This window comes from Hemiscyllium ocellatum, chromosome 25 (assembly GCF_020745735.1).
Source record: "Hemiscyllium ocellatum isolate sHemOce1 chromosome 25, sHemOce1.pat.X.cur, whole genome shotgun sequence".
Lineage (NCBI taxonomy): Eukaryota > Metazoa > Chordata > Chondrichthyes > Orectolobiformes > Hemiscylliidae > Hemiscyllium > Hemiscyllium ocellatum.
The window spans coordinates 49,339,245-49,364,242 of NC_083425.1; the positions used below are offsets into that span (position 1 = coordinate 49,339,245).

General features: G+C 42.7%; 1 protein-coding gene and 1 long non-coding RNA gene across 2 annotated transcripts in view; both read right to left on the reverse strand.

Moving 5' to 3' along the window:
- The window catches only part of LOC132827995 (protein phosphatase 1 regulatory subunit 7-like), a 57,671-nt gene extending 49,190 nt beyond the window's left edge, over nucleotides 1–8,481 (reverse strand). The window contains exons 1-5 of the mRNA XM_060844848.1: nucleotides 8,413–8,481; nucleotides 7,837–7,967; nucleotides 7,018–7,070; nucleotides 2,443–2,585; nucleotides 1,639–1,725 (exon numbers count right to left, since the gene is read on the reverse strand). Coding sequence (XP_060700831.1) covers nucleotides 1,639–1,725; nucleotides 2,443–2,585; nucleotides 7,018–7,070; nucleotides 7,837–7,967; nucleotides 8,413–8,481 — 483 coding nt within the window. The remainder of the gene's footprint in view (nucleotides 1–1,638; nucleotides 1,726–2,442; nucleotides 2,586–7,017; nucleotides 7,071–7,836; nucleotides 7,968–8,412) is intronic.
- Nucleotides 8,482–9,729: 1,248 nt separating this feature from the next.
- LOC132827721 (uncharacterized) lies at nucleotides 9,730–22,540 on the reverse strand. The gene is made up of 3 exons (XR_009646034.1): nucleotides 22,464–22,540; nucleotides 13,289–13,412; nucleotides 9,730–9,786 (listed from the first exon to the last, which is right to left on the reverse strand). It is a non-coding gene; the product is annotated as an uncharacterized LOC132827721 (long non-coding RNA).
- Between the last annotated feature and the right edge of the window lie 2,458 nt (nucleotides 22,541–24,998).

Genomic DNA, 24,998 nt, shown 5'->3' on the forward strand with positions numbered 1-24,998 from the left:
CTCAAGTGCATGAAAGTAGAAAAAAACTTGGACGGACTCCTCCAGCCTTTCCCTAGCTAGACATTTCTGCTTGATAGGCGAAAGTAAGGACTGCAGATGCTGGAGATCAGAGTCAAGATGAGAGTGGTGCTGGAAAAGCACAGCAGGTCAGGCAGCATCCGAGGAACAGGAAAAATCGCATTTTGGGCAAAAGCCCTTCATCAGGATTCCTGGCGAAGGGCTTTTGCCTGAAACATCCATTTCTGCTTGATAATCCACTGCCCACCTGTGTACTTCCAAAAGAATCAGTCAATTGAGAGGATATTCTGTCTGGACGGAGAAACCCCAATGTCAGGGGAGTGAACAGCCCAAAGACTGACATGATGCTTCTAGCTTGCAACAAGCAATTCCCTGTCTAGGTGTCCTTTAACTATGAAGCTACGACCACGTGGGGAAACAACAGGGGGGTGCCAACTTCCTGCCCACCCCCCATTCGAAGATTTGCCCAACTACTCATGCAAACACATATAATGAGCTGACAATAATGCAGTTGCATCAGAAAACCCAACCCACTCTCAAAGCAGAAGTGGCATTTCCACACCAAAGCCAAACTTGGACTACATGACTTATATTCCACCCAATAAGTGCAGGTAACATACAATGCACTTAGTGTATACTGCACATTTCAATATATTACATATTAGATCATACATCAATGTTTCCAACTTCATCTCAATCAAAAACCTCAAATGTCTTTTTTTTAATGAACTGATTATATATTCTCTGAATTTCCTTCATTTGCCTTTCCACCTTCATCTGCAAACATGGTTTTTGCCACGTGTGTTCAGAGCAGTCAGAGGAAACCATGAATAAGAGCAATTTGACAGGTAACCAAATAATCACTAACTTGTATCCACGATCATGTATTAAATAAGAAGATGAAAGTAACAAAATAAACAATTTGACCATCAAGTTTGGAGCAACAATTTTTTCAACGGAACATTTAAGAACTGAAATCTCTGAACACATAATTCACAAATTATACAGTGTATGACAATCAAGTAAAATTATTTTATAGCATTGATTTATTCATTGCATACTTCTATAAATTGACTATATGCCTCTTAGTATGTTTCATTCAGACATTTCACAGTCATAACTCTACTTAACTATCAAAGTAAGCCTTTCATAATCCTTTGCGCATCAGAAATTCTTTTCTCTCCCTGGTTGTGTTCTGAAAATCATTTTCATAGGTCTCTGTCAGCCTCCAAAAAAGTGATGAACAGTAAGAAATAATTTGTCATGATCTGGTTGGTCAAAATGTAAACCAAGGTAACAAATCAATGAGAAGTTCTGTTGAGCTTTTTTAAGACATCGCAGCTGGATTCACAGGAGCATCACGATTTAAGTGACAATAAACCTACTCCTACAATCGTGAAAAATCGATTACAAGACCATGTACAAGTTCACGTTCATCAATATAGGATTAAGAAAAGGAAAATGAGAAGGATACTATAATGGAACTTCTCAGTCCAATTCTACAAATCTATATTCCATAGAAAGAAGACAACATCAATATTTTTTGTGTAACTTTGAGAGATGCAGCAAACCCTAATCAGGGCTGTTTAATGTTTCGCATTCAGCACATCCAATACTGACCTTGTTACATTTGCTGAGATCAATAACTCCACACAACCTGTTGCTGGATGCAAACAGCTCCTCAAGGCAGGGCAACATATTCACGGCCTAGATAAAAATATAATGTAGTTAATACCCCTCACTGAAATTCCACTTTTACAGCATGGTAGTTTATGTTCGTGAAGCTACATTAACTCTTGTTCCTATTCTGGCTCAGTCCAAATCAAACCAGAAATTTCTATTCCTGCATGCAGACAGTTGAATTTACCTTTTTATATTTTCCCATTACACTTTCCCACATACAATTTTTCACATTACATTTATCTGAAAGAAGTTGTCAAGCTGATAATGTCAGTGCTGAACAACAGTACTTTCCTCTATTGCAGGAATCTTGGTAAGGAAAAGAGAGTGATAAACATGTCGGTGTAGATTCACACCACAAGGTGTGTGGCAAGCATGTGAACAGAGCTGCTGAAGGGCTCAATATAAAAAAGGATGAAGATGCAGTCTAGGATTTATCAAGGAAGGTGAGAAGTCAGATACAGATAACAGGATAAAGTAGGGTTTATCTTAATAGAAGTCAATTACTGTCAAGAGAGAATATTCAAGCTTGGTGACTAATCATTGTGGGGTTGAAAATTCAGCTCAAGTCCAAGTAGGATGCCAAGTCAGCATATCATTGGATTTAGCCAAGGGGCTATCCCATTGCTAATAAACTCCAGCTAAGTCTCTCAAGAGCAGTCAGTGTACTGAACTAATTATTAAAAGCAAATTATATCAATGAAATACTCTTTTGCACTATTTTCCCAGACCCCTGTAACTTACGGTGATGTCAGTTAACTGGTTATGACTGATATCCAAAGATGCCAATTGGGATAGTCCTGAAAGTTCTCGGGATTCCATACAGATCAAGCGGTTGCTGTCCAGCCTCAGTCGCTGTAATTTCCGGAGTTTGAGGAGACCTTTCCCTAAGCATAATAAAAGAAAAGGTTAAAACTACCATTTCACATTTGCTACCAAGCTGCAGTCAATCATGGCTTTAGTGTAACTGGTACATCTGTACCCATAAAAATGATGAAGTCTCACTCAATAGTTGCCTGGTGTGGTGCTAAGCCAGACTACCGACAGGCAGCAAGCTTCAAAACAAACATAATTAGGGCAGCCTGCTGGCATTCTTGCTTCTTGGGCTCACACATAAATAATGGTCACTTGGTTCAGGGTTTCCCATGCACCTCACCTTCAGAAGAGGATGGCAGTAAACATCAATTTTCTGGACTGGAGGTTTACATACAAAGTTCCAAAAGCAGCTAAATGCAGAACAGAACTTCTGTGTTCCCTCTTTATAAGAGCAGACCCTGTAATATTATTCTACGATACTTCTGAAATAAATGGCTTTGAAAATTAATAAATCTTGCATAAAATCAGAGGCACTGTTATAACTTCCATAATCAGTGGGTACTGCAAAGTTTCTAGCTGGCACAAATAACATGGTTTATATCAATCAGTTCTTTCCTGTTTAAAATTAAATTGTAACATCTTTGTTATCCCTCTTCACAAGGAGACACATTTTTAATCTCTGCTAATGATGTTAAAGAGACCCAGTATCACTACTGTAGATCGATGTAAAACAGACAACACTGTCATGTGTTATAGATTTTTTAATGAAGCAAGACCATCCTTCCCTTGTTTTCTTTCATCCATTGTCTATAATGAGTGGGAAATCAATAATGTACATTATGCATGCCCTGGGTAGAGGCATCTTTGTAACTATTCCCTCAAAGAAACAGGCCTAATGCCAAATATAGGGATCCACATGCTTCTTTTGTTTTCCTACACCAAAAGAAAGATGGGTAAACTGAAACCACCTAGCAGTCTATTCAGAATAAGCACTGCACTGCTCCTTTTCACAGCTTAAGAGTAAATGAGATAGACTTTTTGAAAAGCAATACATTTAACATTAAAACGCCATTTTCTGCAGGGACAACAGGATTTCACCTCCCATTTCACTTGTGAACATGCTGCATCTATTTAACCCACTGTTATGTGTTAAGTGACTATACCATATATAAGCATGTGTAGTATCATATTCCATAGATTTTTTAAAAATCAGAATTATAATTACTATTTCATGGATTTCAGTTGAGTATTCAACAATATAATGGCCTGGCATTCCACTTAGTTTCACTGATGTTTTTGATACAATTCATGAGCATTTGATTAAACTGTCAGAAAAAGTCACGGTAAATTGAGTTTTAGGCTAGTTTAAATCAATCTGAGACTGATACAATTGAGAACAGGAGAGAGTCAAACTGTCAGGGCAGTCAGGGACAAGGTAGGACTAATAAATTAAACTGCATTTATTTCAATGCAAGGGGCCTAACGGGGAAGGCAGATAAACTCAGGGCATGGTTAGGAACATTGGACTGGGATATCATAGCAATTACAGGAACATGGCTCAGGGACGGACAGGACTGGCAGCTTAATGTTCCAGGATACAAATGCTACGGGAAGGACAGAAAGGAAGGCAAGAGAGAAGGGGGAGTGGCGTATTTGATAAGGGATAGCATTACAGCTGTGCTGAGGGAGGATATTCCTGGAAATACATCCAGGGAAGTTATTTGGGTGGAACTGAGAAATAAGAAAGGGATGATCACCTCATTGGGATTGTATTATACACCCCCTAATAGTCAGAGGGAAATTGAGAAACGACTTTGTAAGGAGATCTCAGTTATCGGTAAGAATAATAGAGTGGTTATGGTAGGGGATTTTAACTTTCCAAACATAGACTGGGACTGCCCTAGTGTTAAGGGTTTAGATGGAGAGGAATTTGTTAAGTGTGGACAAGAAAATCTTCTGATTCAGGATGTAGCTACTAGAGAAGGTGCAAAGCTTGACCTACTCGTGGGAAATAAGGCAGGGCAGGTGACTGAGGTGTCAGTGAGAGAGCACTTTGGGGCTGGCGACCATAATTCTATTAGATTTAAAATAGTGATGGAAAAGGATAGACCAGATCTAAAAGTTGAAGTTCTAAATTGGAGAAAGGCTAATTTTGACAGTATTAGGCAATAACTTTCAAAAGCTGACTGGGGGCAGATTTTCAGAAAATGGGAAGCCTTCAGGAATGAGGTAACAAGAATTCAGAGAAAGTACATTCCTGTTAGGGTAAAAGGAAAAGGCTATAAGGTATAGGGAATGGATGGATGACTAAAGAAATTAAGGGTTTGGTTAAAAAGTAGAAGGAAGCATATGTCAGGTATAGACAGGATAGATCAAGTGAATCCTTAGAAGAGTATAAAAGGCAGTAGGAGTATATTTAAAAGGGAAATCAGAAGGGCAAAAAGGGGATATGAGATAGCTTTGGCAAGTAGAATTAAGGAGAATCCAAAGGGTTTTTACAAATATGTTAAGGACAAAAGGGTAACTAGGGAGAGAATAGGGCCCCTCAAAGATCAGCAAGGCAGCCTTTGTGTGGAGCCATAGAAAATGGGGGAGATACTAAACGAGTATTTTGCATCAGTATTTACTATGGAAAAGGATATGGAAGATATAGAATGTAGAGAAATAGATGGTGACACCTTGCAAAATGCTCATATTACAGATGAGGAGGTGCTGGCTGTCTTGAAACACAAAGGTGAATAAATCCCCAGGACCTGATCAGGTGTACCCGAGAACTCTGTGGGAAGCTAGAGAAGTGATAGCTGGGCCTCTTGCTGAGATATTAGTACCAGTGATAGTCACAGGTGAGGTGCCGGAAGACTGGAGGTTGGCTAACGTGGTACCACTGTTTGAGAAGGGTGGTAAGGACAAGCCAGGGAACTATAGATCAGTGAGCCTGACGTTGATGGTGGGCAAGTTGTTGGAGGGAATCCCGAGGGACAGGATGTACATTCTTTTGGAAAGGCAAGGACTGATTAGGGATAGTCAACATGGCTTTGTGCGTGGGAAGTCATGTCTCAAAAACTTGATGGAGTTTTTTGAAGAAATAACAAAGAGGATTGATGAGGGCAGAGCGGTAGCTTTGACTATATGGACCTCAGTCAGGTATTTGACAAGGTTCCCCATGAGAGACTGGTTAGCAAGATTAGATCTCATGGAATATAGGGAGAACAAGCCAATTGGATACAGAACTGGCTCAAATTTAGAAGACAGAGGGTGGTGTTGGAGGGTAATTTTTCAGACTGGAGACCTATGACCAGTGGAGTGCCACAAGGATCAGTGCTGGGTCCACTACTTTTTGTCATTTACATAAATGATTTGCATGTGAGCATAAGAGGTACAGTTCGTAAGTTTGCAGATGACACCAAAATTGGAGGTGTAGCGGACAGCAAAGAAGGTTACCTCATATTACAACAGATCTTGACCAGATGGGCCAATGGGCTGAGAAATGGCAGATGGAGTTTAATTCAGATAAATGTGAGGTGCTGCATTTTGGGAAAGCAAATCTTAGCAGGACTTATACACTTAATGGTAAGGTCCTAGGGAGTGTTGCTGAACAAAAAGAGACCTTGGAGTGCAGGTTCATAACTCTTGGAAGTGGAGTCACAGGTAGATAGGATAGTGAAGAAGGCATTTGGTATGCTTTCGTTTATTGGTCAGAGTATTGAGTACAGGAGTTGGAAGGTCATGTGGCGGCTGTACAGGACATTGGTTAGGTTGAAATATTGCGTGCAATTCTGGTCTCCTTCCTATCGGGAAGATGTGAAACTTGAAAGGGTTCAGAAAAGATTTACAAGGATGTTGCCAGGGTTGAAGGATTTGAGCTATAGGGAGAGGCTGAACAGGCTGAGGCTGTTTTCCCTGGAGCGTCGGAGGTTGGGAGATGACCTTAAAGAGGCTTACAAAATTATGAGGGGCACGGATAGGATAAATAGGCAAAGTCTTTTCCCTGGAGTTGGAGAGTCTAGAACTAGAAGGCATAGGTTTAGGGTGAGTGGAAAGAGACCTAAGGAGCAATGTTTTCACACAGAGGGTGGTACATGTATGGAATGAGCTGCCAGAGGAAGTGGTGTCGGCTGGTACAGTTGCAACATTTAAAAGGCATTTGGATGGGTATATGAATAGGAAGGGTTTGAAGGGAAATGGGCCGTGTGCTGGCAGATGGCACCAGATTAAGTTGGGATACCTGGTTGGCATGGATGGGTTGGACCAAAGGGTCTGTTTCCATGCTGTACATCTCTATGACTGTATTGGGTTCAGATTATCCTGTGCAAGCTGTATCCACCCATATTTGAATTAATCACTATAGCGAGCTTCTAGGAGGCTCTACGAATTGAATTTCTTCTGGATACAAGTTCACTTATGATATTGTAGCTGATAATGTATACTCAATTTAAAAGTTGTACCAATCCTGTCTTGGCCCCTCCCTTCTAACCCTGAAAATCCATGACAAGTCTCACTTACTTAAATTTGTGATATTATTGAACTGCAACTGGAGAACTTGAAGTTCTTGCAATCTATAAATAAAAGATGAAGTAACAAAAAAGTCATAATTATAAATGGATATGCTAAAATCAGATTTTCAAGGTAAATCACAGAAATAATTATTCTCTTATCGCCATACATTTCTAGGCTACTCTTTGATCTACATTCTTCCAGTACAGCAGTAAGAGGTGCCAACACATACTATAGCTTTTCAGTACAAGTACAATACAACTTTGTGCAATGTAATTTGCCAGAGATGGCTACTAAAATGGGGAATAGATCATAGATCCTATACACTCCAAGATCCCAATATACTAATCTGCATCACGTTCTTCATTCCTGAATCCAAATTTTATTAAAAATCAAGTCTTATTGCATTACTCTCCAAAAATGTAAAATTTCAAGGCTGGAACACCTCATTTCCTTGTCATTTCCTTGTTCAACCTTCATAGTTTAAAAATACAAGCTTAGCTTGACTTAATCAGCTTCCCAGTCAGTACATGCTAGAAACATCTACACATAAAGTATGGTATTTATATCAGGTAGATTACTATCCCAGAGATTCTTGGATTGTGATGCAACTTATAGCCAATTGGCTCCTGTTGTAAATTTGTTTACAAATTTACATGAATCAGATACAATGATTTTGAAACAGGTATCCTTAAAGCATAGTTTTTTTAATTCTTGAAGACTATTTTTCATAGCATCACATGCAAGCAAAGAAATCAAACTAATTAATTAGATTCCAAACAATTATAATATTTATCTTGCAATAAGTTAATCTTCATCAAAACTTACCTGTCCAGATTCTTAATTTTCCTGATATTATTACCATATAATTTAAGCTCTGTAATTTCATTATGGTTGTCCAAATACTCAATTTCTTCTATAGAATTACAGGACAGGTCCAAAGTTTTCATTCCAGGCAACTGTAATGAAATAAATTGCAGATTTTCTGAATGTCCTCCATTCTTTGGATAGCACTAAAACATTATTAATAACATTAAAATGTTGCTTTATCTGAACCCGGTTTAAGAAAATTGAATGAGATTTTGCAACTTTTGCTGATGCACAATAACAATAATGTTTGCCAAAATGAATGGGGAATTTCAGAAAATACTAGGTTTACTGCTGCATAAAGGGGTGTCAAGAACTTAAATTATTTACAATTGCTTATCATAAACCAAAATTGGGAAGACTGAAGCAATTTTTTTTTGGTCCCTGCTCCAAATTTGGGTTTCCCGAGCCAATAGACTCCATCCTGGTTTTGATCACATTCTGAGACTAAACCAGTTTGTTTGCAACATTGGTGTCATTCTTGACCCAGAGATGAGCTTCTGACCAAATATTTGCACAATCATGAAAACTACCTACTTTCAGCTCTGTAACATTGCCCAACTTCATCTCTGTCTCAGCGTATCTGCTGCTGAAATTCTCATACATGCCTCTTTTTAAAAAAAAAACTCTTAGATCCACAATGGTTCCCAACCATGCAACATCTTGACTTTAAATTTAGCATCCTTACTTACAAACCTCACTGTGGTCTCAGGCCTCCTTATCTCTGTATGCTCTCCTAGTTCCTCAAACTTAATTTCTCCGATTCTGACCTCTCATGCATTCTTGACCATCCGAGACAAAAAAATCTCCATCCTAAATGGGAGACCCTTCTTTTCAGGTTGCATTCCCTAGTTCTGGTCTTTCCCATAAGGGGGAAACATCCTTTCAGCATCAACTTTGTTAAGTCTCTTTAGGATTTTGCATCTTAAATGTACCAAACTTGTGACTGAACAGCATTGAAATCAAGAAAGTTTTTGGATTATTTCTTCACACAGTAAACTGAGAATTTGAGAAACACAGCAGCATATCCCCGAAGTTTAAAATTTGGTAAGCTAAATGTTATTACTCCAGCACAGTAATGCTAAAACGGGCTTCTGTAGTACATAAACAGCTGACTTGTATATTAAATGAAGAGTGGTGCATAATGTAACAGTAGATGCTAACGAGGATTGTACCATTCTTTTAGTGGTTTGCTTTACATCAAAACATACATTTTCTCACGGAGAATCAGAAAAGGAGAAAGTGCTCAATTTTACCATTTCTGTTTCACTGCAGTTTAGCATATTCAGCTCTTCATTTTCATTTTAAATTCAGGGAGAGGTGGTCAAAAATGCCAAATATAGAGAAAATCATTTATTTATAAACTTTGATGTAGATTGTGTTCGCATGACAGGATTGCTTTCTCTGACAAGTTTAAAAAGGTCAGAATTCGAGAAATTATATTGTCTCAAGACAACCTCCCTTCTCCTCCTCCATCACTTGCCAATCCCGTGCCTTCAATCAACTTCACCAACGAACAAGAATGATATGCACAGCAGGCCATTCAGCCCAGCTGGATTTTGGGGACTCTAAGAGAGTAAATTTTTCATGGAGAATAACCCACTAAATGGATTATCATGAACGAAGAAAAGTACTCCAATGATTCACAAAGTGAATTGTGCCCAGTGATTAAATGATGGGCCTGTGATTAATTGTCTTGGAAAATGATTGCCCTATGAGTAATGAAACCCATCAAACGCCAGAAGTACCACACTTATTTCATGACTTTTCAAGTAGATTTTATGATCTGGAAAGTATAATAATGGAATAGTAAATGCTTACCTTTTCAAACTTCTGTAGTTTTTTAATTCCTTTTCCATGTAGGTCTAATGTGTTGCCATTCCAACATCCATCCAATTTTTCTGTCGAAAACTTATAAAATAATTAAGAGCTAATTAATGGAATATCAGTGTTCCTATTTGGGAGAAAGTGTGGACATAATGGGTTAACCACTGGCCTTTCATTTAGGATGAGAATTTAGTTCAGACTAATTAAAGGCATCCACCCTGTGTTCACAATAAAGATGGCAAGTCAAACGTGCTTAGAGAATTACAACATTTGTGTACCACAAAGTATGAGTGTGCCTTCCTTGGCAATTTCACTCAGAGAAGCAGATGCCTTTGCATTGTTGATAAGGACTTCTCAAGGGATAAAGGCTATTAGAATGCATTAGTTGGAGGGTAAGAGTAAAACAGCCATAATTATGTAAGGATTAGGTATAGTTGTGTGTAAGAGACATAAAGAGAAAAAAGAGATAACATATTAAGACACTATTAACATCAAATTTTCATTTATTTCACTCTTAATGACTTACTTGAATGGTATGCTGCAATATACTAACAAAAACATTTTCTGATTATTCCAACAACAATGATATTGTTCTATTTTAAGGTCTTCCAGAAGTTAGGAATAACGAGGCTTTCAGTTGCACCAAATTGCCCCAAGAGAGTACAACAACTAATCTGGGCTTTTCAGAGTATTGGGTGTGGGAGCCAATGGATGGAGTTAGGGTTAGAATCATAGAGTCACACAGCACAGAAACACACCCTAGCTCTTCTAAAATAATCATTGATATTGAATTCCATTTCTTGAAGTAATGCTTCCAGCATTGTTTAGAGCTCTCTCTTTTACTTTTAGCATCTGGGTTTGCATTCAGCCTACACTAATCAAATGAAAGGATACCTAGTATTCTAATTGTAAATGTGAAATGTGCTCAGGAAGTGTCAAGTTGTGTCTTGGGCACATGTCCACAGCACAAAACCACATTTGGTGAACGTTGATATCTTCAATCAGGGACTTGTGTGGAAAATGAATGTTTCAATTTTTGAATGTTTAATCTGTGTGGTGTTTCCCTATAATGAGATGAGGATGACAGATTTTTGGGAAGTTATGAAAGAAACTGAAACCAACAATTCTTCCCCACCCATTTCACAGAGTGAAATTTGTTACCAAGTTGAAATTTGAAAAACCTGCTGGAGCATGTTCAAACTTCGTTAGTTAACTTTCAAAGAAAGCCATGGCAGTTTTCCCACGTACTGGAGGAAAATAACATCAACAAAGGTATGAATGAGCTCATCTAAAGGTTTACAGTTAATTCAACAAAGGAATAGTTCAACTCTTTGAATTTTTCTCAAAACGCTGAACTAATTCATCCCATGTTCCTGGCTTTAGGAGGCGGCTCCCAAGAATTTTCTTTTCTCTTAGGCAGCAGTCCCTCTTAGTTCAGCACGACTTGCTTCATTCTCAGGTGAGTGAAGAGCCCAATACATGAGCTACAGTCTCTGTCACAGGTTGGCAGGCAGTGGTTAGGGTCTGGGAAGTTGGATTGATGGGATGCCACGCACTCCTTTCTTTGACAATGCTGTAGTCAAGCAATGAGGCTCAATTGTACCAATCCTGCCCAGATGCTTTCATTCGGAAATGTTTCACATTTTTAAAGAAAGCTTTCAGGGTGTCCTTGAAGTGTTTTCTCTCTCATCTGGAGCTTGCTAGCCAAAGTTTCAAGTACAGCGTTGGTTTCAGAAGTGTAGTGTCTGGCATGAAGATGATGTGGGGTGCTCAGCGGAGTTAATTAATGCTGGAGGCTGCGGATATTGGCCTAACTGAGAACACCTATGCCAATAGGTTTGAAGGATCTTGTGGGGAATTTAGTGATGCCTGCCATGACGATACTTTGGCTTTAAGAGGTGTGCGTTGTCCAGTTTTTTAAATGAAGAAAGGTTGAGACAGAGGTGCAGAGTGATCTGCCCAAACCCAATAAAAATAAACAGCTTGAGAGTCCTTGGGGTGTTTTTAAAAATGTGGAACAGTAGAAGCAGCCTGAATGGGTGGGGTCTAGCTCCCATTGGATGTGGAAGCTCTTATTCTTCTCTCTGTTACAGCTAAATGCTGGGGCTCTCTTCCTGCTGCTAGAATTGCATGTGACAATCTATTTTTGTGAATTTGCCTTTGCCAAGGGTACATTTATGAGATGTTACAATTGTGGAAAAATTAGAAGAAATTACTATTTTTTCTTTTGTTAAGCAATTATTTTGTTTTATATTGTCTATTTTAACTGTAGCATAAAAATCATGCGTGTTTTTTTTAAAGTCAAATAGTTTCACCAATTGAATCGCATTTGGAATGCAATGTCTTACACTGACCTTCAAAATAAGATAAAGATAGGTCTAAGCTTAATATATTCTGAGAGGGTTTGGTCTGGTCCATAACACTGCTGTATGTAGTCTACATCTTCAAAGTTTGGGAGAAGATTTGTAGCTCGGGTGCTCGTTGTTGTGGTTCTGTTTGCCGAGCTGGGAATTTGTGTTGCAGACGTTTCGTCCCCTGTCTAGGTGACATCCTCAGTGTTTGGGAGCCTCCTGTGAAGCGCTTCTGTGATGTTTCCTCCGGCATTTATAGTGGTTTGTCTCTGCCGCTTCCAGTTGTCAGTTCCAGCTGTCCGTTGCAGTGGTTGGTATATTGGGTCCAGGTCGATGTGCTTATTGATTGAAGCGGTGGATGAGTGCCATGCCTCTAGGAATTCCCTGGCTGTTCTCTGTTTGGCTTGTCCTATAATAGTAGTGTTGACCCAGTCAAATTCATGTTACTTGTCACCTGCGTGTGTGGCTACTAAGGATAACTGGTCGTGTCGTTTCGTGGCTAGTTGGTGTTCATGAATGCGGATCGTTAGCTGTCTTCCTGTTTGTCCTATGTAGTGTTTTGTGCAGTCCTTGCATGAGATGTTGTACATTGGCAAGAAGCAAACTGAAAACATCAATTATACTTGTCAGCATTTAGCTATTCTGTCTCATGGGAAACTGAAAACCTGAAGGTGTGGTTATTTTCCAAAGTCATTACAGGTAAAATGAAATCTAAAATGCATCATGTAATTATTTTAAATATAACGATCCAATAAATACTACACAGGCAAACACCAAACTATGTTTAGAACTTGAATTCTTTTTTATTCTTCAAGCTTCAAATCTTGAAAGCTAATTCAACAACAAAGAATCAGATTGTTAAAATTCACTACTCTATTCAATGTTAAACTTTCCAGATCAGACTAACAGCCTCAATCATTATTGTACCAGTGAAGTTATTGCTGGGCTTCAACTGGCTAGGCTTCTGCCACTGAGGCTAATGAATTCAACAATAAAACTTCACTAAGCAGAAAATAGCTAGATTTGGAACATGCTGACATGACCATTCACCTGTACATTTCACAAATATAATCTCAAATCTATCAGTTTTTTTGTTCTTCTTTTCAATTGAAAGGATTCCATTCAAAACATTGCTCGAGTTATAGGCTATCCTTTCTCTTTTATAATGTAATTGTCTAGATAAGAACTTCGAAAACACATGCGACAAATTCAAATATTATTTTAATCACACTAACCAGGTCATCTGAAGAATCCTTGTTATTTGCTGCGATATCTTTAACAACAGCATAAGGCTTTGCTTTGGAACAGATTGATTTTGCGACCTGAGTACTATGTTGTTTTTTCACAATGGTCTGACACCTGGGGAATGTATAAATAATTTTATTTAAAACAAAATATAAAACAAGAATCTATACTATAATGTAATCAGCAATCCAAATATATTTTATTTCTCTATCTCAGTTTCCTAATCATCCAAATGCCCTTTTGAGGACAGTGACCTTGTAACCATAAACTTTTTAATGTAGCCAATGCCAATCACATATAGTCGGTTCTGCTATAACATGTGTTTCTTTAAGGCAAATAGTCTTTAACACGATTGAAGAATTTAGATCATTATTTGTAGAACGTGAACTTTCCTTACCTGTATTGGCTATAATGCAATTCCAGCCCCAAATTTATTATAACGCTAGATCACATGAGAACAGGAGTATTGTGTTATATCAGAACTGACTGATATTAGACAAACACAGTTAAATCCTGTAGAGATCAATAATAGCTAGTTTTAAGAAGATCTGTAGCACACCTTGAGGTTGGGGATGTAGGTTTGCTCACTGAACGTTCCAGCTCAGTGAGCAAACCTACATCCAGAGAGGAGAAAGTGAGGGCTGCAGCTGCTGGAGACCAGAGTTGAGAGTGTGTTGCTGGGAAAGCACAGCAGGTCAGGTAGCATCCGAGAAGCAGGAGAATCGACGTTTCAGGCATAAGCCCTTCATCAGGAATGAGGCTTGTGGGTTGGGGCTGAGAGATAAATGGGAGGGGGTGGGGTTGGGGAGAAGGTAGCTGAGAAAACGATAGGTGGATGAAGGTGAGGGAGAAAGTGATGGGTCGGGGGGGGAGTGATGGACAGGTTAGGAGGGCAGTGCTGAGTTGGAGGCTTGGGACTGGGATAATATGGGGGCAGGGGAAATGAGGAAGCTGTTAAAATCCACATTTATCCCATGTGGTTGCAGGGTCCCAAGGCAGAATATGAGGCATTCTTCCTCCAGGCGTAGGGTGGTTACGGTTGGTGGTTGGGCGGCCCAGGACCTGCATGTCCTTGACAGAGTGAGAGGGGGAGTTGAAGTGTTCAGCCATAGGACAGTGGGGTTGGTGGGTGCAAGTGTCCCAGAGATGCTCTCTGAAATGATCCACAAGATCCAATGTAGAGGAGACCACACCAGGTGCAACGGATGCAGTGGATGGCATTGCTAGTGTTACAGGTAAATTTCTGACAGATGTGGAAGGATCCCTTGGGGCCTTGGACAGGGAAAGGTGCGAGGAGTGGGGTGTGGGCTGGTGGGGGCATGATCACAACTTCCCTTCCACGTGGTTAACAATTCCCTCCAGTGCATCTCCCCTACTTCACACATCACTACCCTTGAACCCCATCCCTTCCAAAGCAACAAGGACAGGACCCCCCGGGTCCTCACCTTCCACACTACCAACCTCCGCGTACAACGCATCATTCTCCGCCACTTCCGCTACTGCAAATGGACCCCACCACCAAAGATATATTTCCCTTTCTACCCCATCAGGGTTCCGAAAAGACCATTTCCTCCACAAGTCCCTCATCAGATCCACGCCCCCCCCACCCCCCCCAACCCCCACACCCCACTCCTGGTACCTTTCCCTGCAACCGCAAAAAGTGCAAAACCTGCACCCACACCACTCCCCTCACCTCCATCCAAGGCCCCAAGGGATCCTTCCACATCCAACAGAAATTTACCCGTACCTCTACCAATATCATCTACTGCATCTTTTGTACCCAGTGTGGTTGCCTCTACATCAGGGAGACAGGATGTCTTCTTGCAGATCATTTCAGAGAACATCTCTGAGATACCCGCATCCACCAACCCCACCACCCCATGACTGAACACTTCAACTCCTCCTCCCGCTCCGGCAAGGACTACAGGTCCTTGGCCTCCTCCACCACGAAACTGTTACCACCCGACGCCTGGAGGAAGAACGCCTCATACTCCGCCTTGGGACCCAGCAACCACACGGGATAAATGTGGATTTCAACAGCTTCCTCATTTTCACTCCCCTCCACATTATCCTAGTCCCAAACCTCCAACTCAGGACCATCCTCCGGAAATATCCATCAGCACTGACCCCTCCCCACCCCACCTCAAGAACCTACCACCTTCTCCCTCACTTTCATCCACCTATCACTTTCTCAGCTACTTCCCTCCAACCTCAAACCCCTTCCATTAACCTCTCCGCCTCAGCCCACAAGCCTCATTACTGATGAAGGGCCTATTGCCGAAACATGAATTCCCCTGCTCCTCGGATGCCGCCTGACCTGCTGTGCTTTTCCAGCAACACACTCTCAGCTCTACATCAGAGAGATCAATAATTTTAAAAGGACATTAGAACTCAAAATGACTGACTCAAAAGATTATGAACTTGGGACTGGGATAATGTAGCAATTATAGAAATGTGGCTCAGGGATAGACAGGACGAGAAACTTAATGTTTTAGGATAGAAATGCTATAGGCAGGATAGAATGGGAGGGACGAGGAGGGGGTGTGGCGTTTTTGATAAGGGAAAGCATTGCTGCTGTACTTAGGGAGGATATTCCTGGAAATATATCCAAGCAAGTTATTTGGATGAGACTGAGAAACAAGAAGGAGATGATCACCTTGTTGGGATTGTATTATAGACCCCCTAATAGTCAGCAGTAAATTGCAAAACAAATTTGGAAGGAGATTTCAGTTATCCGTAAGAATAATAAAGTGGTTATGGTAGGGGATTTGAACTTTCCAAACGCCATCCCATATTCCCAATTCCTTCGCCTTCGCCGCATCTGCTCCCAGGAGGACCAATTCCAATACCGAACAACTCAGATGGCCTCCTTCTTCAAAGACCGCAATTTCCCCTCAGACGTGGTTAACGATGCTCTCCACCGCATCTCCTCCACTTCCTGCTCCTCTGCCCTTGAACCCCGCCCCTCCAATCACCACCAGGACAGAACACCACTAGTCCTCACCTATCACCCCACCAACTTCCAGATACATCGGATCATCCTTCTTCATTTCCACCACCTCCAAACGGACCCCACCACCAAGGATATATTTCCCTCCCCACCCCTATCAGCATTCCGGAAAGACCACTCCCTCCGCGACTCCCTTGTCAGATCCACACCCCCCACCAACGAAAAACTTCCACTCCCGGCACCTTCCCCTGCAACCGCAAAACATGCAAAACTTGCGCCCACACCTCCCCCTCACTTCCCTCCAAGGCCCCAAGGGATCCTTCCATATCCATCAGAAATTCACCTGCACCCCCACACACATCATTTACTGCATCCGCTGCACCCGATGTGGTCTCCTATACATTGGGAAGACAGGCCGCCTACTTGAGGAACATTTCAGGGAACACCGCTGGGACACCCGCACCAACCAACCCAACCGCCCCGGGGCTCAACACTTTAACTCCCCCTCCCACTCCGCCAAGGACATGCAGGTCCTTGGCCTCCTCCATCGCCACACCATGGCAACACGATGCCTGGAGGAAGAGCGACTCATCTTCCGCCTTGGAACCCTCCAACCACAAGGGATGAATGCAGATTTCTCCAGCTTCCTCATTTGCCTCCCCCCAACTTTTCTCAGTCCCAACCCTCAGACTCAGCACCGCCTTCTTGACCTGCAATCTTCTTCCCGACCTCTCCGCCCCCAACCCCTCTCCGGCCTATCACCCTCACTTTAACCTCCTTCCACCTATCGCATTCCCAATACCCCTCCCCCAAGTCCCTCCTCCCTACCTTTTATCTTAGCCTGCTTGGCACACCCTCCTCATTCCTGAAGAAGAGCTTATGCACGAAACGCGATTCTCCTTCTCCTTTGATGCTGCCTGACCTGCTGCGCTTTTCCAGCAACACATTTTCAGCATAGACTGGGACTGACATATTATTAAGGGTTTAGATGAAGAGGAATTTGTTAAGTGTGTACAAGAAAATTTTCTGATTCAGTATGTGGATGTACCTAATAGAGGAGATGAAAACTTGACCTACTCTTGGGAAATAAGGCAGAGCAGGTGACTGAGGTATCAGTGGGGGAGCACTTTGGGACCAGCGATCGTAATTCTACTCATTTTAAAATAGCGATGGAAAAGGATTGACCGAATCTAAAAATTGAAGTTCTAAACTGGAGGAAGGCTAATTTTGATGGTACGAGGCAAGAACTTTCAAAAGCAGATTGGGGCAGACGTTCGCAGGTAAAGGGACAGCTGGAAAATGGGAAGCCTTCAAAAAACGAGATAATAAGAGTCCAGAGACAGTATATTCCTGTTAGGGTGGTAGCTGTAGGGAATGCTGGATGACTGGAGAAACTGAAGTTTCGGTTAAGAAAAAGAAAGAAGCATATGACAGTATAGACAGGAGAGATCGGCATGGTGGCACAGCAGTTAGCACTGCTGCCTCACAGCACCAGAGACCTGGGTTCAATTCCCACCTCAGGCGACTGACTGTGTGGAGTTTGCACGTTCTCCCCGTGTCTGCGTGGGTTTCCTCCGGGTGCTCCGGTTTCCTCCCACTGTCCAAAGATGTGCAGGTTAAGTGAATTGGCCATGCTAAATTGCCTGTATTGTTAGTTAAGGGGCAAATGTAGGGGAATGGGTATGGATGGATTGCGGGTCGGTGTGTACTTGTTGGGCCAAAGGGCCTGTTTCCACATTGTAAGTAATCTATCTATACACAGATCGAATGAATCTCTTAGAAGAGTATAAAGGCAATCGGAGTATACTTAAGAGAGAAATCAGGAGGGCAAATTGGGGACATGAGATAGCTTTGGCAAATAGGGTTAAGGAGAATCCAAAGGGATTTTATAAATATATTAAGGACAAAAGCGTAACGAGGGAAAGAAAAGGACCCCTCAAAGATCAGCAAGGCAAACCTATGTGTGGAGCAGCAGAACAGGTGCGAGAAACTAAAATGAGTATTTTGCATCAGTGTTTATTGTGGAGAAGGATAGGGAAGATATAGAATGTATAGGGAAATAAATGGTGACATCTTGAAAAATGTCCATGTTACAGAGGAGGTGCGGGTGTCTTGAAACACATAAAAGTGGACAAATCACAAGGACCTGATCAGGTGTATCCTAGAACTCTGTGGGAAGCTAGGGTTGTGATGGCTGGACCCCTTGCTGAGATATTTCTATCACCGATAATCACAGGTGAGGTGCCGGAAAACTGGAGGTTGGCTAACGTGGTACCACTATTTAAGAAAGGTAGTAAGGAAAAGCCAGGGAACTATAGACCAGTGAACCTGACATTGGTGGTGGGCAAGTTGTTGGAGAGAATCCTGAGGGACAGGATTTACATGTATTTTGAAAGGCAAGGACTGATTAGGAATAGTCAGCATGGCTTTGAGCATGTCAAATCATGTCTCACAAACTTGACTGAGTTTTTTGAAGAAGTAACAAAGAGGATTGATGAGGGCCGAGCAGTAGACATGATCTATGTGGACTTCAGTAAGGTGTTCGACAAGATTCCTCATGGTAGTCTGGTTAGCAAGGTTAGGTCTCATGGAATACAGGGAGAACTAGCCATTTCAATACAAGTTAGAAGTCAGAGGGTGGTGATGGAGCGTTGTTTTTCAGACTGGAGGTCAGTGACTAGTGGTGTGCCACATGGATCAATGCTGGGGTCCACTTCTTTTCATCATTTATATAAATGATTTGGGTGTGAACATAGGAGATATAGTTAGTAAGTTTGCAGATGACACCAAAATTGGAGGTGTGGTGGACAGCAAAGAAGGTTATATCAGAGTACAATGGGTTCTTGATCAAATGGGCCAATGGGCTGAGGATTGGCAGGTGGAGTTTAATTTTGATAAATGTGAGGTGCTGCAGTTTGGACAAGCAAATCAGAGCAGGACTTGTACACTTAATGGTAAGGTCCTGGAGAGTGTTGCTGAACAATTGAGACCTTGGAGTGCAGGTTCATAGCTCCTTGAAAGTAGTGTTGCTGGTAGATAGGATAGTGAAGAAGGCGTTTGATATGGTTACCTTTATTGGTCAGAGAACTGAGTTTAGGAGTTGGGAGGATATGTTGTGGCTATACAGGACATTGGTTAGGCCACTTTTGGAATATCGCGTGCAATTCTGATCTCCTTCCTATCGGAAAGATGTTGTGAAACTTGAAAAGGTTCAGAAAAGATTTACAAGGATTTTGCCAGGGTTGGAGGATTTGAGCTATAGGGAGAGGCTGGAGCTGTTTTCCCTGGAGCGTTGCAGGCAGAAAGGTGTATAAAATCATGAGTTATGGATAGGATAAATAGACAAGGTCTTTTCCCTGTGGTGGGGGAGTCCAGAACTAGAGGGCATAGGTTTAGGGTAAGAGAAGAAAGATATAAAAGGGACCTAAGGGGCAACTGTTTCACACAAAGGGTGGTGCATGTATGGAATGAGCTGACAGAGGAAGTGGCGAAGACTAGTGCAATTACAGCATTTAAATGGCATCTGGATTGGTATTGGCAGCTACCTATAATAATACAGGGAGCTGGCAGTGTGAATAGAGGATTGGCTAACTAATAAAGAGTTGGGAATAAAAAAGAAGGGGCACATTCAGAATGTAACTAGTGGGCTGATGCAGGGATGGGGCCATAATTATTTATAATATATATCAATGACTTGAACGACAGAGTTGAAGTTATTATCGCCAAGTTTGCAGATAACACAAAAGTAGGTGTAAAGCAAACAGTGAGAATGTCACAATCAGTCTACAGAGGGATATAGACCAGTTACATGAGTCACATATTTCTGACAGATATGAGGAGGAGTTTTTTTCTCTCAGTGGATGGTGAATTGGTGGAGTTATTCACTGCAGAGATCTGTAGAGGCTGGGTCATTAAGATTGAGATAGACAGATTTCTAATCATTATGGAAATCAAGAGTTACGAGCATACGGCAGGAAAGCAGAGTTGAAGGATTATCAGATCAGCCACAAGGCAATGTATTGGCAATAGTCTGTATCTTTAACCATAATGCAAAGCCATGAACATAATAGAAAGTTTTTTTTTAGATTAGATTAGACTTACAGTGTGGAAACAGGCCCTTCGGCCCAACAAGTCCACACCGACCCGCCGAAGCGCAACCCACCCATACCCCTACATTTACCCCTTACCTAACACTACAGACAATTTAGCATGGCCAATTCACCTGACCCGAACATCTTTGTGACTGTGGGAGGAAACCGGAGCACCCGGAGGAAACCCACGCAGACACGGGGAGAACGTGCAAACTCCACACAGTCAGTCGCCTGAGTCGGGAATTGAACCCGGGTCTACAGGCGCTGTGAGGCAGCAGTGCTAACCACTGTGCCACTGTGCCGCCCACAAAGTTGTGGCTATAATAGGTGCCAATATGTTGCATTGACCATAATAAATGCTATTGACCATAATACAGGGCATGAGCTATAATACAGAGCACTGAACACTTACCATACTGCAAGGTACTGGGCATCATAAAAAGCACTAGCCAAAATAAATGGCATTGGCGAATGACCATAATAAAACAGGCGCTAGCCACATCACAGGACACTAGACATAATAAAAGGATACTGGCTACAGCACAGGGACTGGCTATAAATGCAATCCAGTGACCATAACACAGGACACTGGTCCTAATACAGAAGCAACAGCAAGCATGGTAATAACACAAGGTGTTGTTGACACTTATAACAACAAAAAGTCGCAGGCACAATACCGGTTGCTCCCACGAGGAGGTTGAACAGTTCATCAACTTTACTAACACCTTCCATCCCGACCTGAAATTCACCTGGACTGTCTCAGACTCCTCCCTCCCCTTCCTAGACCTTTCCATTTCTATCTCGGGCGACCGACTCAACACAGACATCCATTATAAACCGACTGACTCCCACAGCTACCTGGACTACACCTCCTCCCACCCTGCCCCCTGTAAAAACGCCATCCCATATTCCCAATTCCTTCGTCTCCGCCGCATCTGCTCCCAGGAGGACCAATTCCAACACCGCACAGCCCAGATGGCCTCCTTCTTCAAGGACCGCAGATTCCCCCCAGACGTGATCGACGATGCCCCCCACCGCATCTCCTCCACTTCCCGCTCCTCCGCCCTTGAGCCCCGCTCCTCCAACCGCCACCAAGACAGAACCCCACTGGTTCTCACCTACCACCCCACCAACCTCCGCATACAACGTATCATCCGCCGCCATTTCCGCCACCTCCAAACGGACCCCACCACCAGGGATATATTTCCCTCCCCTCCCCTATCAGCGTTCCGCAAGGACCACTCCCTTCGTGACTCCCTCGTCAGATCCACACCCCCCACCAACCCAACCTCCACCCCCGGCACCTTCCCCTGCAACCGCAGGAAATGTAAAACTTGCGCCCACACCTCCACACTCACTTCCCTCCAAGGCCCCAAGGGATCCTTCCATATCCGCCACAAGTTCACCTGTACCTCCACACACATCATCTATTGCATCCGCTGCACCCGATGTGGCCTCCTCTATATTGGGGAGACAGGCCGCTTACTTGCGGAACGCTTTAGAGAACACCTCCGGGCCACCCGAACCAACCAACCCAATCACCCCGTGGCTCAACACTTTAACTCTCCCTCCCACTCCACCGAGGACATGCAGGTCCTTGGACTCCTCCACCGGCAGAACATAACAACACGACGGCTGGAGGAGGAGCGCCTCATCTTCCGCCTGGGAACCCTCCAACCACAAGGGATGAACTCGGATTTCTCCAGTTTCCTCATTTCCCCTCCCCCCACCTTGTCTCAGTCGGTTCCCTCAACTCAGCACCGCCCTCCTAACCTGCAATCCTCTTCCTGACCTCTCCGCCCCCACCCCACTCCGGCCTATCACCCTCACCTTGACCTCCTTCCACCTATCCCACCTCCATCGCCCCTCCCCCTAGTCCCTCCTCCCTACCTTTTATCTTAGCCTGCCTGGCTCTCTCTCTTATTCCTGATGAAGGGCTTATGCTCGAAACGTCGAATTCTCTATTCCTGAGATGCTGCCTGGCCTGCTGTGCTTTGACCAGCAACACATTTGCAGCTGTGATCTCCAGCATCTGCAGACCTCATTTTTTACCCATAATTTACAGAACACTAGCCACCATACAAGACAGTTGCCAATGCCCGTAATATTCGCCATAATACACACCAATGGCCATATCACATGCCACTGCCTGTAACACTGGGCTCTGCCCAGAGTATCGGACACAGGCCAATGTCTGTTGTAAAGGCCGCCCATCTCAACGCAAATCTCTCAGCATGATACCGGATACCGGCTCCAAATCCCCGAGCTCCGGTCCTCTTACCCCAGGGCCGACTCTTCCCCGACCTGACTCTTCGCCATGGCAACGTAAGGCCGCTCTCACATCCACCGCTCCCTGCCGATTGGAGATGGAACCTGAGCCCTGCCGTTGCCTAGTGACAGCGCCGCGTCCTCTTCAACCGCCACCAGGGAAGAGTCACGCGCGCACCGAACAGCTGCAGAGTCTGTATGACCGGTTACTCAACGCTAGCATCCCAGGATAGAGTTATTCATGACTTAAAGCATGCACTGTTCACAATGCATGCCAGGTGAGCAAAAGCAAAGTAGTGCGGATGCTGGAAATTTGCCAAAAAACACCGAGATTATGGTGACACTAAACATTAACGCGTTAAACTCTCTCCAAAGATGCTGTCAGATCTGCCTTTTTTCCCCAGCATTCTCTGCGTTGCAATATATTTGAGCAATGGGTTATAAGTTTAAAAAAAATATTTTCAACAGTACCAGTGGCTCTCTTGTGAAAGCCAAATCTGAAATGTGGAATAAAATAAAACAGTTCCGATGAAGGGTCTCTGGACCTGAAATGTAAACCCTGTTTTCTCTGCACAGCTACTACCAGAACTGCTGAGTTTCTCCAGCAATTTATGTTTTTGTTTCTGAGATACTGGAAGCGCCCAGGAGTTCAGGCTGTCTCTGTGGATAGAAAAACAGCTGACATCCCAAAATTGATGAAAGGATATTGACCTGAAATGATGGGTTGGATTTTTAAACCCTCACTTAGATTGGAGGTGGGCAGGGGTTACAAATAACTTCAGCAGCCATAATCCTCCACCTCTGGGTCATTTTATTTTCCTGTTGTGGCAGTGAATAGCCAATCAGGCCAGTTAAGGGTGGCTAGTTTGGAATTTTCCATTTGGCTTGTGTATTCCAGTGGACAGCAGGGACCAGATTAAGTGCCTGGAATCTGGGGTTTAGTGGGTGGGCGTGGGGCACCCATAGTCCAAGAGATCCTCCCTGTTTCCTGGATGTGAAAGCAGCTGCAGGTCACCCTGTGGAGGCTGTAGGAGCCAGCTTTTCATTTAGATTTTTGAAAGTAGCACCCTGTGCACCTCTTACAATGGAAGGCCTCTGAATGATTCACCCGTTTCCTCAGCTGACCCCACCCTTGATGGATAACAAATTCATCTCCGGGCCAAATGAAAATGTACCTTCATGGAAACTACAATGAGTGACATTATCTTTATATATTTCTTATTATCTTTTTTTATTTCCCGTCCTAAAACAAAAGTTCTGACTGTTCACTCTGTTTTCCTTTTCCTGCATGGCTATCTGACCTGCTGAGTACTCCCAGCATCTTCAGTTTGTCTCTGAATTACAGACATCAGCAAAGTCATAGATTTCATTTCCGAGCCCGTGCTGTGTTTGTTGATCTCATTCAGGGTAGAGGAAGGTTTGCTGCAGTCACTCTTGAGACTAAGGAGATGGAAAGAGTGACTTGATTGAGGTATAAAATATCCTGAACAGTCCTGAAAAAGTAGATATGGTAAGGATGTTTCCTCGAGAGAGTGAATCCAGAACTGGGGAGCACTGTATTAAAATCAAAGGGTTGCCCTTTTAGGACAGAGATGAGGAGAAATTTGTCTTCTCACTGGATTGTACAACTTTGGAACTCTCTGGCTCAGAGATGGTGGAAGTGGTGTCATTGAATATTTTCAAGGGCATGAGTAGATAGGTGCTTGTTAGGCAGAGGAAATCAAAGGTTATCAGGGATGGGTAGAAAAGTGGAATGTGAAATTTGGAATGCAAACAGATCAGTCATGACCTTATTGAATGGCTAAGCAGACCATACTTCTGCTCTTATTTGGCATTTTTGTATATAAATCATGCAGGACTCCTGCTCCTGATCTCAATTCAAATGAGGATCTCCTGGTGGGTAAAGTATGTTGAGAACAGAGTTGGACTTAGCTATAGTTATGACACAGGTCTAGTGGCTTGTGAGCGATCAACCTTTGGATCAGGATTCACACATGAAGAATGTGTGGTCAGGTGAAAAGTACTGGCAGAACATCTATGTCCCGTGAGCTGTATCCCTGCAGTAGTCAACAGTTTATTGCGAGAAGGAGGAGGAAAATTGACAGGAATAAATAAAGTAAGCACACCATCTGTTTGAACAACTTTGAAATCTTTGTTTCTTGATCTTATTATAATACAGTTCGCTGACGGTGACAGCTTTGAAATATTGCATGCAGACTCCACAATGTTCTGCCATCTATGTCTGCAATGATAAGGCGGAAATGTACACTCTGTGAAATTTCCTTTACTTATCCATTTAATGCACATACATTTATCTTCAGGTAATATCCAGAAATTTCCCTTTAACCTTTAACCTGTGTGATCTTCTTGTAGTCTAATCATGCCAATTGA